Source organism: Geotrypetes seraphini, chromosome 3 (genome assembly GCF_902459505.1).
Source record: "Geotrypetes seraphini chromosome 3, aGeoSer1.1, whole genome shotgun sequence".
Classification (NCBI taxonomy): Eukaryota; Metazoa; Chordata; class Amphibia; order Gymnophiona; family Dermophiidae; genus Geotrypetes; species Geotrypetes seraphini.
Window position 1 is genome coordinate 228,621,667 of NC_047086.1, and position 17,771 is coordinate 228,639,437.

At 41.7% G+C, this 17,771-nt stretch overlaps 1 protein-coding gene across 4 annotated transcripts in view; it reads right to left on the reverse strand.

Moving 5' to 3' along the window:
* The window catches only part of TIMELESS (timeless circadian regulator), a 154,843-nt gene that overhangs the window by 23,738 nt on the left and 113,334 nt on the right, over positions 1–17,771 (reverse strand). For all 4 annotated transcript variants that reach the window (XM_033937325.1, XM_033937322.1, XM_033937321.1 and 1 more), the window contains exons 23-27: positions 12,806–12,888; positions 10,590–10,735; positions 10,108–10,318; positions 9,917–9,985; positions 5,570–5,688 (exon numbers count right to left, since the gene is read on the reverse strand). In XM_033937325.1, coding sequence (XP_033793216.1) covers positions 5,570–5,688; positions 9,917–9,985; positions 10,108–10,318; positions 10,590–10,735; positions 12,806–12,888 — 628 coding nt within the window. The remainder of the gene's footprint in view (positions 1–5,569; positions 5,689–9,916; positions 9,986–10,107; positions 10,319–10,589; positions 10,736–12,805; positions 12,889–17,771) is intronic.

A 17,771-nucleotide genomic window follows, 5' to 3' on the forward strand; every position in this document is an offset into this window, starting at 1 on the left:
CATCTGCCAAGTATTAACATACCTAGAAGATACAGAGAAAATAAAATTTTAATGGACACTTGGAAAACATTGAGATTTATAAGTAAATTAACACCTATCCCAATAAACAAATCAACTAATCAATCTCTATGGATAAACTCCAAGATCAAAATAGGCGGAGTTCAAATCCTTTGGAAGAACTGGATTATTGCAGGCATTAGATCTCTAGACGATGTTATTTCAGAAGGTAAACTGCTGGATTTTTCACAATTGCAACATAGATTTGGTCTTAATAAAACACAAAGTTTTAAATGGTTGCAATTGAAGCAGGCCATTCAGGTTGGGTTCCCTGAATGGAAAACATTAAATAATCAATATAGTTTAAAGTTCTTATGTTTTCAAGCAGACTTCCTAGGACATCAAGCCGCATTGTGGTATAAATTAATATCTGGATATTTGAATAAAAAACCAAAAAATGGTCTAAGAGATATTTGGAGCATTGAGATTGGACATCAGATTAATGCATCTCAATGGCCACTAATTTGGTCTTGGAGAATGGGATGTACAGTGTCAGCATCTATGAGACAAACTTGGTTCTTTTTATTACATAGAGCTTTTTGGACCCCTACACGTTTGCAAAAATTAGACAGTTCTAAGTCCAATAAATGCTGGCACTGTAATCTAGAACCAGGGACATTAGATCACTTATTGTATCACTGTCCCTACATTAAAAGTTTTTGGAATTCAATTTGGCCACAAATTAATAAATTGATGGAAAATCATATATTAATATCATATGATACAATATTATTTGGAATGATGATGAGAAAAAAAAGTCAAATTTCACCAGAAAATAATAAGCTTTTATTAATTATGACAGGGGTTGCCATTCAACATATAACTAACAACTGGAAGAATTATAAAAACCTAAATTATACATTTTGGTGGAATACAATTTGTCATATATACAAAATGGAAAGAGCAATAGCAATACAAAGAGGGACATATACTAAATTTATAAAAATATGGGGGCCATTGATAAAATATTGCAATGAATAAACAATAGAATTTTTCTTCTTCTTTTCTTCTTTTTAATAATTTTTGAGTGACACACATAGAGGGGAGGTAATGAAAATAATTTTTACATAATATGATATATAATATGCAATGTATGATTGAAAAGTAATAGAAGGGTGGGGGGAGGGAGAGGGAGAAAATATATTTAGAACATGATGTATTAGATATAAAAGTGATATTGTGTATTTATCAATTGTATTTTAATATGTTGTTCACTTTATGTAAAATTAGAAAATAAAAAATAATGGGAAAAAAAAAAAAAAGATATTTTATTCCTAAAACAAGTGGCTGCTGAAGTAGTCATTAATCACCGAGAAGTGAGATTTATACACTGAATAGGCTAGGATGCTAATAAACCTATTGGATGATTGCATAAATCACTTCAGAGTAAACACACGATTGCCCTACCTCAGCCCCCCTCACCAGGTCGGGTTTTCAGGATTTACCAAATGAATATGCATGAGATCTATTTGCATACAACGGAAGCAGTGCATACAAATAGATCTCATGCAAATTCATTGGAGAAATCCTGAAAACCCGACTGGATTGCAGCCCTTGAGGACTGACATTGGACAACCCTGCCCTATAGGCTTCAAATTATGTCTCCTAAAACTCTACCCCCAGTTATACAGAGCTGTATACAACTTCTCTGTCAGGGATAGGTGGCTGGCTAACAAAGCTCTGAAACAATGCTCAGTACAGAAGTGAAGATCCCCCCAATCAGGGGGGTGATGTTATCTGATGGAGCCTGGCACAGACTCTATCCAGCATCCAAGTTCTAAAAGCTTTTCATTGGTTTGACAAACACATGAACAAGTGCCTTCCTACCAGTTTTGTTTGCATGGGACCAGCAGCTAACTTCAAAAAGCTTACAACTCCTAGGGGAGATGGTAAGGTATGTGACCATATGTCTCCCTGTCCTTGGGAAACATCTGATACAGGTAACTTCGCTTAAAGGACAAGCAGGACGTGATCTTCTTGCAGCTGGGAATTCCTAGCTACCAAGCTCACTGAATACAACACACACTGGCCAATAGGGACTTACAACAAAGCAAGGCCAACCAGGAACCAATTTATAAACTGATAATAATAAGGGAAGGTGCAACATAGAACAGAAGAAAATGGGCCTAGGATAGAGACATTGTCTTCTACATCCCAAAGAAATTCTGCTGAGCTGACTTACTGAACCAGCTGCTGCATCAGAAATCCTGAGAAAGCAGTGAGAGATGAATGTATGGACCGACAACCACATTGCAGCTCTGCAAATCTCCTCAACAGAGACTGATCTCAAGTGAGTTACCGACATTGTCATGGCTCCGACACTGAACCATTACATGACCCTCCAGAAGGAGATGCAGTCTGCTAGCCAACTGGATAAAGTGCATGTATTGATGGCTACCCCCAATCCTATTTGAGTCAAAAGTAACAAAAAGGTTAGGTGGACTGTCTGTGGGCTTTAGTCTGCTCCAGATAGGTCAAGGCTCATTTGCAGTCCAAGGTATGCAGTGTGTTGTCACCAGGATAGACATGTTTTGGGAACAACTGACTGATTAAGATGGAATTCTGACACTACCTTAAGAAGGAACTTAGGATGAGTGCAGAAAACCACTCATATGATGAAACTGTGTGTAAGGTGAATCAGATATTTGGGCCTGAAGTGACTGCCACCAAACACAAAGCCTTCCAAGTCAAGAACTTCAGGTAGCAAGTATCCAGTGGCTCAAATAGAGCTGAATGAGAACGATACTGAGGTCCCAAGACAAAGTTGTAAGTTTGAGAGTGGGCTTAGCAGAAAGCAAACCTCATTTAAACTGAACAAGTAAAGGCTGAACAGAGATAGGCTTACCCTACCAGGGTAGATTTGATTTAAATCAAATCGATTTAAATCACTAGTCTGAAAGACTTGATTTGAATCATGCCCTTAACATTATGAATGGATTAACGGAACTCATTTACCAAAAAATGAAAACATTGCATGAATATACAGCCTCTTCAACATAATTAAAAACTAATCCTTATTTCATTATGAATAACTTTTAGACTATAATGTATCTTAAATAGAAAACTATCTTTAGATAGCTTTTTCCTCAAAAAGGCATTTTATTTTTTAAAAATTTTATTTTGTTTTTAAAAATCCAATAAAAAAAAAAAAATCATTGATTTTTATCCACTCTGCCTGCTACATAGCGATGGTAAGTGCCAATTTCACTAAGATGAACTTTTATGGAGTTGGTTTTAAGATCAGATTTGGAAAGGTGTAGAAGGTATTTAAGTAGTTTTTGTGTACAGATGGAAAATAAAATCCAATGCCTTGTCCTCACACCAGATGCTTTTTGGGTATCTGATACTCCGATGCCCCAGCGCTTCCAGCACTGTGCATCATTGAGGACCAATGCTTGTGCTTCTTGGGTTTCCTCTGACACTCAGAATAATGGTCCTTCAATGCTGATGAGGATAATGCCGAACCCATACACATTCTCGTTGTCAGATCCAATGCAGACCAGTCCCGGGGACAACTAACAGTGCCCAACGTTGAGCGAGGTGGATAGCCCCTCGATGCTGGTGCATTTCCAGCGTTTCTTGACGTCTGGGCAGCCACAGGTGTTGATGCTTCTGAAGCCAAACTCAATGGGCTGGCCTTTGAGGAGCCCAACAGCTTCTCCTGTTAAACTTCCCATGCTCTGTATCCTCAACAGTATTTTCAAACAGAGAGCACAAGTTTTAGAGTCATGGGCAGGTCCAAGGCACCTGATGCATCAACTGAAATGACTGAGATCACCTGACACCAGAGGGTGGTGTTTAATGGAATTCACTCGGAGGAAGGAAAGGTGAATAGTGGAGTGCCTCAAGGATCAGTGCTGGGGTTGATTCTATTCAATATATTTGTGAGCAACATTGCTGCACAGTGATGCATTTGGGAAGTAGAAATCTGAGGGAGCCATGTGTACTGGAAGGTGAGAGGATGATATGCACGGATGGGGAGAGGGCCTAGGTGTGATAGTATCTTGAGGATTTGAAAGTGAAGAAACAGTGCGACAAGGCGGTGGCTGTAGCCAGAAGGATGCTAGACTTTGTAGAGAGAGGCATAACCAGTAGAAGAAAGGAGGTGCTTATGCCTCTGTATAGGTCGTTGGTGAGGCCCCATTTGGAGTATTGTGTTCAATTATGGAGACAGTATATAAGAAGACTTGAAGTAGTCAAGAGAAAGGTGACAAAAATGGCAAGGGGTTTGAACCAGAAGACATACAAAGAGAGACTGGAAGAGCTGAATATGTATACGCTAGAGGAGAGGAAGAACAGGAGAGATGTTACAGAACAAAATCTTTTCCAGAAAGTGGAATATGGTAAAACTAGAGGGCATAAATTGAGGTTATGGGGCAGTAAACTTAAAGAGTAATGTTAGGAAATTCTTTTTCATGGAGGGTGGTGGATGCCTGGAATGACCTCCCAAGGGAATTGGTAGAGAGCAAAATGGTGATGGACTTCAAAAAAGCATGGGACAAACACAGAGGATCTCTAATCAGAAAGTGAAGGGTATCACTTGAAGAACTAGAGCCGGAACTGAGCAGACTGGCACGATCAGTGTACCTTATATGACTATACAGTTAGGATGGGCTGGGGAGGGCTTCGATGGGAACTACAATAATTTGAGATGGTTTAGAAAGGCTGAAGTGAGCTTGGACAGCAACTCCAGTAGTTGGAACCTAATGACAGTGCTAGGCAAACTTCTAAGGCACAACTATTAAAGCAAAAAAAAAAAAAAAAAAGAGACTGTAGTGCAGACTGAATGGACCACAATGGTCTTTATCTGCCGTCATTTACTAGGTTACATTGGATACACCTCTTTAAGCCATTGGGAGGTCGTCTTTGACATTAAAAAAAGTATCACAGCTAAATTAAATTCCTCAGTTGTGAAGCAAAAAGGGGCATGTTCAAATTGAGGACAAGGCTCTGGTGTAAGTATAGGTTTAAATGCAAAAAAGAAAGAAAACTTAAAAGGGCCACAAAATACCTACAAAAATACATGGGAAAGGAAGAATAACTTGAAACAAAAGATATACTAATTTGTAGGGGAAGGCACAAAATGCACATGCAATATGTTGACAAGAGAACACTTGAAATGTGTCCTATGCTCAAACACTGGGCGGGAAGGCACCCGCGCATGTGCAGTACAAAACTGCTAGAAGCTTCTGCATATTTTTTTGCTAGCAAGCTCTATGCCAGGCTCCTTTGGATAACATCATCCTACTATGAAAATATTTGGCCTGCTGTCCCTTGGAGAATAGGTCCTGCTACGAGGAGGGACATGAATTTGTCTCAGAGTTCTTCCACTCCCTAATTTGACCAAGTCTGAGGAGGATTGTGCAGCTGGAGCTCTGAAGATGACATCTTTGGGATGCACATTTTAACATCATTACAAGTTTTTGCTAGCTGAAAAAAAACTTGCTGCAAATGTAAAAGAATTAATTAGTCAGTGGAAAAGTAAGATGCAGGGTGGGGAAAGGCACTGTACCTGCTCGTTAGCTGGGGGTCGTGCCCCCATTTTTTTCAGCAACTTTTGAAATTGTTTGTTCTCCAAAGCATCCTCGCTCTCCTCTGTCAGTGGCACCAGAGGCACAGCCTGAGAGATCCCTGCAGGGTGAAGAAAAGAAAATAAGATAAGAATAAAAACATTTTTAAAAATACCAAAGGCCAAGCAGCACAACTTGCAGTCTCAGTACAATCTGCCTTGAGCTGAAAATGCTGCAATGGCAGCATGAAAAAATGGCTAGAGATGTTGCAGGAAAGTCACTGCAGCGAACAAGAGATGGAGTTCTACTGAAATTTAAAAAAAACCAAACCAAAAGACTGGAAAAACAATGTTCTCAGATCGTTGTTTATTAAAAGATCAAGTTCAAACAACAGGTAATGACATCCACTTGAGAGCAAAAAAAAAACCACCAGTTGTTGATAACGGGATCTGACAGTCTGTGTTTTGGTTCAAATGAACCTTCCTCAGGGGTCCAAAATACTGCTCACATAATGCCCTCCTTGAGCAAGGCTGCCATCACCACCACAATAATCTTGGTGAAAGTCCGCCAGACCATGGCCAGATCAAACGGAAGCGCACAAAACTGATAGTGCTTTCCCAAAATCACAAAGTGAAGGAATCGCTGATGGAAGGCCCAAATCGGAACATGAAGGTAGGCCTACATCAGATCGAGAGATATCAGAAACTCCCCAGGCTGAACAGCGAGAATCACAGACTTCAGGATTTCCATGCGAAAAGACATAACCCAGAGTGCCCTGTTGACACCCTTCAGATCCAAAATGGGCCGTAAAGACCCCCTCTTTCTTGGGCACCACGAAGTAAATGGAGTACTTGCTGGTGTGAATCTCCTGAGAAGGAACTGGGATCACCGCCTTGAGGCAGATGTCGAAGGCAAAAGTCCCCCCCCTGAAAAAACAGTGACCCCCGGGAAGGACCCCCAGCTGCCTGCAAATAAGCCTTGTACATGGCTAAAACAAAATCAGGGACAAAAAAAAGAGGCCACAAATCATATCCAACAGGCCCTAACTAACCAAAGGAAAGACGGCACAGGCTTACCACCTCCACCTGCTGGAGACTGAGAACAGACTGAATGTAGATGGGACTGTACAGCTTACTTGAACTATAGCCAAAAGTCATTGTCTCAGTCTCCACCTGCTGGCAGAGGAGTGTAAACCCACCCATTCTGTGCCGGACTGGAGGGACGCTGAAGAATCCCTGTTTTATCTGTCATTTTTTTTTTTTTTTTTTGTAATTCTTTACTTAAACATTCTCAAATACAAAGAACAAAATGCAACACAACAGTGCGCTCAACAGAAGCACCACAAAACCATTAACAGCACTATAAGCACTAGTACAGTGTTAAAGTTTCCAGTAACCCGCATCAAAGTACCCCCTATATCCCCAACACCAATCCTAGCAAAAAAAACCTCCCTCCCCCATCTTATCCAACCCCCTGACCTCCCCCCCACCCCCCAAAAAAATTGCTGAGACACCCCCATACCAATAAATTAGTCATTCCCATACCAAGAAAAAAACACAGTAAAATGTTATTACCAGAGCAAAAATCCCCTCAAAAGTAACAGTCCCCTCCCCAGAAGCCAATGGCAGTCTATGATCCAAGTGTTACACTGCCCTCCACCTCCAGGAACCTAACCTAAAGATCTTCAGATTGTTGCCAGTGCCGTGTTAACAAAGCAAAAAGCCTAAATTTCTCACGAACCCAATCCAATTTTTCCTTCAACATCAACAAGGTGGGCATCGTGGGACTCTTCCAATGAAAGGCCAGCACCAGCCTGGCTGCCATAAAAGCCAGTCTATCCTGAGTGTCAGCCACTCCCCCTGGTATCACCCTCTCCAACACTTTTGTCCATACCCTCTCCAACACTTATCCGTACATGAAGTATACATTTTGCTAAGCACTGCAGGCGTAATATACCATCGCACTAAGAGCTTAATAGCATTCTCCACCAACTGCGGAGCCACCGCCACATGGTGAATTTGCAAGGCAATCTGTTCCCATTCCTCTCCCGTATAATTGATCCCCAGATCCTCCTCCCAAGCCATCATATAAGAAGTCTTCTGATTTGGAGCAGCATGTAACATTCGATAGAAGACCGAGATACACCCCCCTCACAGCAGATCCCACAGCAGTGCCTCAAACCAGAACACTGGAAAGCATTAGGGTCTATTTTAGTTCGCATGACATAATTTTTCACCTGTAAATAGGGGAATAAATACCTCTGCTCCAACTGAAATTGATCCTGAACCTCAGGGAACCCTTTAATATTCTCCCCCTCCAGAATCTGGCTAAAGCATTGCAACCCCCTGCGCTCCTAGCGTTTAACAATGCCCCCCTCTCTACCCATTTGGAAGTTGGCTGCATAGAGAATAGGAAGAAAATGAAGCCCCTGGGCTTTACCCACTAACTTCCGAGATGCCCCCTTTCACACCCGCAACGTCCACCTAGTGAAAGGATTAGAAAAGGCAGCCAGATCCTTGTCCCCTATCCCACCCATGGGAAATAACGTAAGGTGCCAACTCCCCTAGATCCCCCTAACAATCCTTGTTCTACCCGTACCCATAATTTGAACGGAGTGGCATGCCAATCTACCACTGCTCAAAGCTGTGCAGCCTTATAAAACTGTTCCAAATTGGGAATCTCCAAGCCCCCCTCCGCCTTGAATTTAAACATGGCATATCTCGCCACTCTGGGATGCCTAACCCTCCCCTCCCCCAAATAAATCGCAGAATGCTCCTATGCCAGCTTTGAAAATACACTTTAGGGATTTCAATAGGTAATACTTGAAAGAGGTACAGAAATTTAGGGAGTACCATCATCCGCACTACCTCCATTCAACCCATCCAAGAAAGATACAATTTATCCCATCTAGCAAAGTCTTGCCCCAAAGAAGCAACCAGCAGAATATAATTAAGTCAAAACAAAGAAGACCAATCAACCCCCAACTGAATCCCCAAATATCTAAATGGGACTCCTGGATTGCTGAAGCTGGTACCGAAAGATTCAAAATCTCTGTTTTAGTCAGATTAGCTTTAAACCCAGACAACTGCCATAAGCTATCATAAGGTCTTGAAGAGCCAGGAGTGACTGCTCCGATCCCTCTACTATGGCTAAAATATCATCCGCAAATAAAGATAATTTGTGTTCCTCCCCCTGTATTTAAGGCCCAATACTTGGCATGACTGGCGTATTTGTTGCGCCAAGGGCTCAATCACCAAGCCAAAAAGCAAAGGGGAGAGCGGGCACCCCTGCCGTGTTCCCCTATGAAACTCGGATGGCACAGAGTAGGCCCCATTAATTTTGATACCAGTATGATATAAAGTAAGAATCCAGGAGATAAAGCACTGACCTATTCCCATCTGGCAAATACTACATCGGCCAAACTATTAGGAAAATTAAGGTCCGCGTAACTGAACATCTTAGCAACATATGTACATGCAGAGTTACTGCCCCCTTGGTCGCACATTGGCTGGAAGAGGCCCATCCCATTGATGCTTTGTTCCAAGCCAAGGAATATTCAGGGGATTTGTCTAAGTTTTTATTAACCAAGGAACACAGATCTCTCTTTAATTGGCAAACCCTATCCCCACAAGGATTAAACGTTGATATTGACTGGTTCCAGTTATAAATTATGATATATATTATTGGTTCCCCTATCGGTGTTGTAGAATCAGGAATGATGTCATTTCCGGGTTCTTTGTGAACAGCAATATAAGGTGGGTAGCTTCAGGCGGCGCTCCTCATTCAGTTCTGATTTCTTTGCCTTCTGGGTCGGAAAAGGCCGTGACTGGGCAGGTGATTTAGAATTTGGCAATATTAGCAAGTTATTTAAGTAATGAATTCAGAATACCATTAGTTTTATGTGGCTGTTTATGTTTGAGTAAATTATTTAATTGAAAAGAATGTAGCACTAATTTAGGATTTTTCATTGTACATTTCAACCAACAGTGACCCCTCCTGAGGAAGAGTGCGAAACTCGAGTCAGGGGGCCAGCAATTTTAACATGGCTATTAGTTTTCCACTACAGCACATTTAAGCACTGGCACTTTATTTTTAACCTGTGGTCATTGATAATATATTCCATCAGCCACCTGCCACGTAATCTTACAGTATTTATTATTGACTGCATTGAGTGGGTGGTTTTGGAACTGTAAAGGCAATGATGGTCCCAACAATAGCCACAGTTCGGTGTTACCACTGAATAGATGGTTAAAGGGTCTGAGCACTTTACAAACACAATTTTATTATTTTAATGTTACTAAATTATTTAGAGCTGTGATTTAGAAATTGTGATCAGATTAGACACTCACCATCCTCTTCCCGGTCATCCGCTATCCTTGTCAAACTATTCTGAAGCCACAAAAGGGACTCAGAAAATCCTAGGGGTATGGAGAAAAGAAAAAAAGATCTTTAAACAAATTTGTATCTTAAATATTAAACTATGCTCCCATTTTTTTGGCTCTTCCCCTCCCTTTCAGCTTCACAGTTAAGATCTCTTTACCTTCCTGTTGAAGGCTGAGCACCAGACTCTGAGCTTCCTTGACCAGCGCCAGTGATCCTGTCCCAGCCAAATCAAACCTCTCCACTTTTGCCTTGTTCCTGCTGCTGGCGATCATCTCTTCCCATGCCCTTTCCTCTTCCTCACTCTTACTATCATCTTCCTCCTCGCCCTCTCCTTCCATTCCTAGGTCCTCCAGGAACTCCTCTTCTGTCTGCAAGAGATTCAGCAGTGTTAACAAAACAAATAGAACTGTAGTTGAAAATGAACACACTGAACTAGTGGTGTCGCTAACTTGTGATTATTACTGTGTAAAATTAAGACAGCAACATTTAGAAAGGAAGAAATTATGTGTTTAGTTTTAAAAAGGAATGTCTGTGGTGTTTTAGCTTCAGATAAGTTATTAAAAGAAGACAACAATATTCAGGAGCCTTTGACAACAGGGAAGGATTTGCAAGTGTGAAGTTTATTTTCACCCATCCTACCGAGCCATGGGATTTTTCCTTCCTCCTCCTCCGCTTCTTGTAGAGCTCTTTGCGATCTGACACCAGCCCCATGCTGATCAGCTTCTCAATAATCCTGGCTCTGGAACGCTTTGCAGTAATATTCTTCATTATGTTTCCCAGAATATCTAACAGACACACATACACAGAACAAAGTTGCAATAAGGAAATGGAGTTCAAGAATAGAAAGGCTTGGGGCTCCTTTTCCAAAGGTGCGCTAGCGGTTTTAGCACGTGCTAGCCGCTAACGCTTCCTTTTAAGCAGGCGGGAATTTTTCGGCTAGTGCGCGCTAATCTTGTGCATGCGCTAAAAACACTAGCTCACCTTAGTAAAAGGAGCCCTTACTATGCATCACCATGTGGGGTGGTCTGCAGATCAAAAGAACGGGTTTCACTTTCCTTTAAAATGCCAAAAATCTTGAGACTAGAAAAAGGTGTAAACATTGATCTTTCCCTTCCTTTTTCCTTTTCCCTCTGAATGTCTTATTTACTATCAAATAATTTGTATTTCCTTTCCCTATCTTTCCTTGTGTTTTAATGTCTGTAATGTTAGTTTATAATATGTTTTGTATTTTGTCACTTATTTTGTTGTCCCCTAAATTTTGTAATTTTATTGATATGTACATCACTTCGAATTCTGATTAAGCGATTAATCAAATCCTTATTAAACTTGAAACTCTTTTGCAGAAAGCATTTCTTTTGGTTCGCAAATGTATACCAATCTGTTGGAAGCAGGCATACGCTCTGTAACAGCATGGAGAAATGAGATGTTTCACTTACTGAAAATGGAGTTTCTAAATATAAAAAAAGGTACTCCCAGACAGTGGAAAATGTATCAATAGACCTAGTCACCAATCTGGGATCAATTTTCTCAAAGGGCTAGAAGTTATTTGTTGAATCTGTAACCGGAAGCATGGGGAGGTGAGGGGAAGGGGAGTGTTTTGGATATTTGGTGGTATATCACCTTTTTGTTGGGTTGTTTTGCCATCTCTTAGGTCAGGGGTTGGCAATTCCGGTCCTCGAGAGCCGGAGCCAGGTCAGGTTTTCAGGATATCCACAATAAATATGCATGAGATAGATTTGCATCTCAAGGAGGCAGTGCATGCGAATCCATCTCATACATATTCATTGTAGATATCCTGAAAACCTGACCTGGCTCCGGCTCTTGAGGACTGGAATTGCCTACCCTTGTCTTTGATCACGGTGAGGAAACAATGTATGAGTTCAAGGCTAAAACTAATGTTTGTATGCAATTATTGAATGCCATTATTGACATGTTTGTACAGAAAAAAATAATGCCCCAAATTTCCATATATCCAAAGTAAGTGCATGGCATTACATGCTATAAATACTATATAAGTCTATATACGGAGGACAACAACAGAAGTACAATGGCAAGCATGATTTACTCAATATAACAAAGCATGGCTAGGACAGGAGTTGGTGATGCATTTGGAGAGGTGGAATCCTTCCTTAAACCCCAGTACTAATGTTTCAAGTTTCAAGTTTATTAAAACATTTTTTATACCGCTAACTCAAGTTTCAAAGCGGTGTACAGTATTAATAAAAAGATATCTTAAAAAGAAACAACACAAGTGGCTATTAAAATATAGTACAATACGATATTAGGTTAATAGACTTTTGACATGAGACACAAATAGAAACTACACACAGTTAGGAAAGTAGGGTTGAATTACAATATTTAAAATAAAGCACACTTAAGGATTAAAACAATAGGTTGGGAGAGGGACTATTGTTGGCTTAGTCCTAAAAAGGACAGTTTTATCCGAAAGCATCCTCAAATAAGAATGTTTTGAGTTTTGCTTTAAATTGCTTTATCGAGGATTCCACTCGTAAATGATTGGGCAATGAGTTCCTAAAGAAGGTGTGATGACGGCAAAGTTATTAGATCTCAGCGTGTTGATCAGTTTCAAGGACGGTACGACCAAGAGGTTTTGTGACGTGGAACGAAGAGATTTAACGGGATGATAAGGAATAAGGAGTCTGTCAATAAACTCTGGTTGGTTGTTTAAACGAGTAGTGAAGGTTAACAATAGAATTTTATAACTAATTCTATGTTCGACGGGCAACTAATGAGCATCGATTAGAAGAGGAGAGACATGGTCGTATTTCTTTGCGCCTTAAATGATCTTAATAGCAGTATTTTGTACTTTCTGAAGGCGTGCATGCAAGATGTACCATCAGTTTCCTGAAACTCTTCGTAGAGGCGATGCAGCTCCAACTCTTGCTCCTGTGTCCAGAACACAATAGGAGCCCTTTTTCTGAAAGAGGAAACATAGCAATGCATCAAAAGTGCATTACACACTATACATCAGGGGTGTCAAACTGCTATTTTGTAGGGCCACCAGGCAGTCAGCTTTTCAAAGTATATCTAATAAGCATGCACAGGATAGGTTTCATGCACTGTCAACTGCATGCTGATATATCTATGAAAAAGAGATTAGGTTCTTACCTTGGTAATATCTTTTGTAGTAGATAGGTGTGCCATTCTGGACAGACAGGTAATAATACCCCCATGCTTGCAAGCCATGCAGAAGGAATCCACTCCAGCTTTTGAATACCTCCTCCTTCACTAGAGGGCTCTGTTGCTCCCTTCAGTTTGTACCAAAGCAGACAATAGCCCCATATAGAAACACATATGAAGGAGAGATATGGGGAAACTTCCCAAACTACAACTCTTGTTCTGCTCTGAAACCTTAAACATGGTTTATGGTTTATTTAATTTAATATACTGCCCTTCCTTATACAATAACAGAGCGGTTCACATAATCAATAAAATATAAATAAAATTAGCTACTTCTCAAGTAAATAAAGAAAAAAAATTAAAATTAAGAATTGCAGATTTTATTGCTAGTAGATCTGAACCATATCAGAGACATCCAACTGAATAGAAAAAGCCTATTCAAAAAGATAAATATTGCCACTGAACAATCAAACAGTGAAACCAACATGCCAAACAGAAACCTTTATGGAGTTCAAGTATAACCTCAATGTTTCATAGCAATAGAATATTCTTCATACACTTAAGGTCTGACTGACATCCAAATTCAGACTGGACTCAAACTTTCTGATTGAGACAGTAGGCAGACGCAGGAGATAGCTAACAGGGCGATGTTTCCAGAATGACACACCTATCTACTAGAAAAGATATTAGCAATGCAAGAACTTAATCTCTTTTTTCTAGTGCAACAGGTGTGTCATTCTGGATGGTCAGGATGTACAAAAGCAGTCCCAGAAATCTAGGGTGGGACCACTGTGCTGGCTCATAACACTGAGTATCCAAAGATGGAGTCCTCCCTTGCCACTCTGTAAATCATCCACTCTGTAAAACTTGAAAAATGTATGTAGAGTGGACCGTGTCGAGCTCTGCGAATGTTGAGATGATGCGGTATACAAACATAAGGTTTAGTTTAGTTTAGTCCTACAATCTCCTCAAGGGAGATTGCCCGAGTTTCAGCCCACGAACAAACCATGCTTCTAGTTGAATGAGTCTTTATGGAGACTTGTGACTGTTTTCCACAGGCAATATATGCTGATGAAATGACCCTATGGATCTATCTGGAGATCATGGCCTTGGAAACTGGTGCGTCATGTCTAGCCTTACTAGTGAGCACAAAAAGATGGCCAGACAGCCTGAGCTCATTGTTGACTTCAAGATATTGGAGAAGAACTCTTCTCACATCCAACTTTTTCTAAATCCGGTCCTTCTCAGAACCTGTGGACTGGAACACCAGCAATCTGACTTCTTGATTGACATAGAAAGCCGAAACAACCTTCGGCAAAAAGGATGGAACGATGTGCAAATAAATTCCTGCCTCTGTGAACTTGAGGAAAGGATCTCTGCAAGAAAACCAAGACTCTTCTCAATGAGGTAATAGCCACAAGAAAAATTGTCTTGAGTATTAGATCCATCAAAACCACATTAAGGTTCCATGATGGAACGGATGTTTTACTAGAGGCCTGAGCCCTACCACCTACTTTAGGATTCTGGCTTTGTCCAGATGAGACGCCAACAAAGCTTTACGCTCTTGAACCCTGAAATAAAAGAGTCCTGCCTGGAGGAAAGCTACCACCACCAAAATCGGAGCAGAGAACAACTTCTCATTCCCCTTAATGCACCAATGCCTTAAGCATAAGCAGAGACCGTCATAGACTTTTTGGCTCCAAGCAGAGTAGCCCTTGCGCACTAACGCCATGTTCTCAAGAGCAATGCCTTAAGAACAAAGCAATTTGGATCTTCTATGGCCAGTGGTCCCTGAGAAAGAAGGTCCAACTGTACTTGCAGTCTGAGACTTGCGCCCCTTCAAAGATGCACTAGGTCTGCGTGGCCAATCTGGAGCCATGAGAATGACTGTTCCCTGATTGCTTGAAATCTTGTGGAGTATCTGGCCTATTATGGGCCATGGAGGAAACGTACATGAGCTTGCTCTTTGGCGACAGCTGGCCCAGCGCATCCAGCCCTGCGCTTCTGGGCTCAGATCTTCATAGGAACATAAGAATAGCCTTACTGGGTTAGACCAATGGTCCATCAAGCCAAGTAGCGCGTTCTCAAGGTGGCCAATCCAGGTCACTAGTACCTAGCCAAAACCCAAAGAGCAGCAACATTCCATGCTACCGATCCAGGATAAGCAGACTATGGACTTTTCCTCCACGAATTTGTCCAAACCTTTCTTAAAACCATCTACGCTATCCGCTTTTACCACAACCTCTGGCAACGCGTTCCAGAGCTTAACTATCTCTGAGTGAAAAAATATTTCCTCCTATTGGTTTTAAAAGTATTTTCCTGTAACTTCATCAAGTGTCCCCTAATCTTTGTAATTTTTGATGGAGTGAAAAACTGATCCACTTGTACCCATTCTACTCCACTCATGATTTTGTAGACTTTAATCATATCTCCCCTCAGCCTTCTCTTTTCCAAGCTGAAGAGCCCTAACCTTTTTAGTCTTTCCTCCTATGAGAGGCGTTCCATCCCCTTTATCATCTTGGTCGCTCTTGCTCTTCTTTGAATCTTTTCTAGTGCCTCTATATCTTTCTTGAGATAAGGAGACCGGAATTGAACACAATACTCCAGGTGAGATCGCACCATGGAGCAATACAGAGGCATTATAATATCTTTAGTCTTGTTAATCATCCCTTTTTTAATAATTCCTAGCATCTTGTTTGCTTTCTTGGCTGCCGCCACACATTGGGCAGAAGGTTTCATTGTATTGTCTACAATGACACCCAGATCCCTTTCTTGGGTGCCAACCCCCAAGGTGGACCCTAGCATCCGCTTTCCTGTTTCTTACAGTTGTCATCAGATTGAACGCTGAGCAACCCCAGCAACAAACAATGGATTGGAAGGCTGCTACAGACAGCTTCGATTTTCTTTGATCCAGTGTCCAACTGCTGAGGAAATCAGCTTGGACATTGTCCACAACTGCTTAATGCACTGCTGAGAGAGCCTGAAGATGAAGCTCCGTCCACCTGAGCAGTAAGTGAGCTTCTAGACTCAGCTGTGAACTCTTGGTGCCTTCCTGGCAACTGATATACACCACTCATTGTCCGAGAAGTCTCAAACCACTTGTCTCTCCAGACTCTTTTCCAGCCTCTGCAACGCCAATTGAATGGCCTGAAATTCCAATCTGTTGATCAACCACTTCCTTTGCGAGGCTGACTAATGTCCCTGGATTGGGCATCTGTTGCAATGAGCCCCCCACCAAACAGGCTGACATTCATTGTTACAATTACCTACAAGGCTATTCTGAGGGGCATGCCCCTTGATAATGACTGTGGGTGGAGCCACCAGTCCATATTGGCCTGAGCTTCCAGAGTCCATGGTAGAAACCTCTGCAGGGAGTCGAATTGAGGTGACCACAGCGACAGCAACATGCTCTAGAGAAGATACATGCGGGCCTTTGCCCATGGGACCATGTCTATTGCAGCTGCCATGGATCTTAGCACTTGTAGGTAGTGCTAGGTGGATGGGGCTGGTTTGGCCAACAAACTCATTATCTGAGCACAAAGCTTCTGTCTGCATGACACAGAAAGATAGACATGACCTGCTATGTTGAAGAAGACTCCCAGGTATTTCAGGGATTTGGACAGAATCAGTTGGCTCTTTCAGAAATTCACTATCCAATCCAGGCTCTGCAAGATCCGGACAACATGAGCTACCGCTTGTTCCCCTTCCGGAAATGACAGAGCTCTGATCAACCAGTCATCCAGGTATGGATGAACCTGCAAGCCTGTCTTGTGTAGATGGACAGCTACCACAACCATCATCTTGGATAATGTGCAAGGTGCTGTTGCCAGCCCAAAGGGAAGAGCCAAGAACTAGTAATGGTTTTCCAGGACATGAAATTTCAAACTTTCTGTGTTCTGGAAAGATGGGAATGGGTAAGGGGTATGCTTTTCCTTCGTCTTGCAGTCTAGCGTTTACTTATCTTTAAAAAGGAAAGTTTTTAAGTTGGATTTAAATTTATCTAATGGGATATCTTCCCGGAGATGTGAGTGCAGGGAATTCCAGGCTGTAGATGCTTACTCACTGTGACCTGAGCTGGAAATGTGCTGCAGCTACCTCAGCTCCAAAGGTTGATGGATCTTGGAGAAAAAAAAAAATCACTGCCTCAAATGGACCACTCCTCCAATACTGAATCTTCATGCTGCTAGTCGGTCCAATGTCTGACTGAACCCGAAACCCCCGTGAACCTGCACACACGTAAAGGGGTGAGGCGAAATGCAGTCAGCACCCTGAGGAGCCCTGCTGAGCCCCCTACAGATGCCCAACAGCCTGTACGCAAGCCCCTGCGATGCAGTAGGCGAGCAATGCTACAAGATGAGTCCAAGCTCCAGAAAAATTTATGCAGGCTGGTCAATAGATATCACAGAGGGATTGGCTGCTTCTCCTCCACGCAGGCAGAGCTAAACTCTCAATAAGGGGAGTTCTGAACACCAAAAGCTGTTAAAATTTGTGAAAAAAAGACAGGAAAAATAAAGAAATATACAAAGCAGATCAGAAAGACTCCTTCCGACTCACATGCTAAAGGAAAAACTGGAGGGGGGAGCTGAGCCTTCTAGTGAAGGAGGAGGAATGCAAAAGCTGGAATGGATTCTTTCTGCACAGCTCACGAGCATGGGGATATTACTTATCCGTCCAGAATGA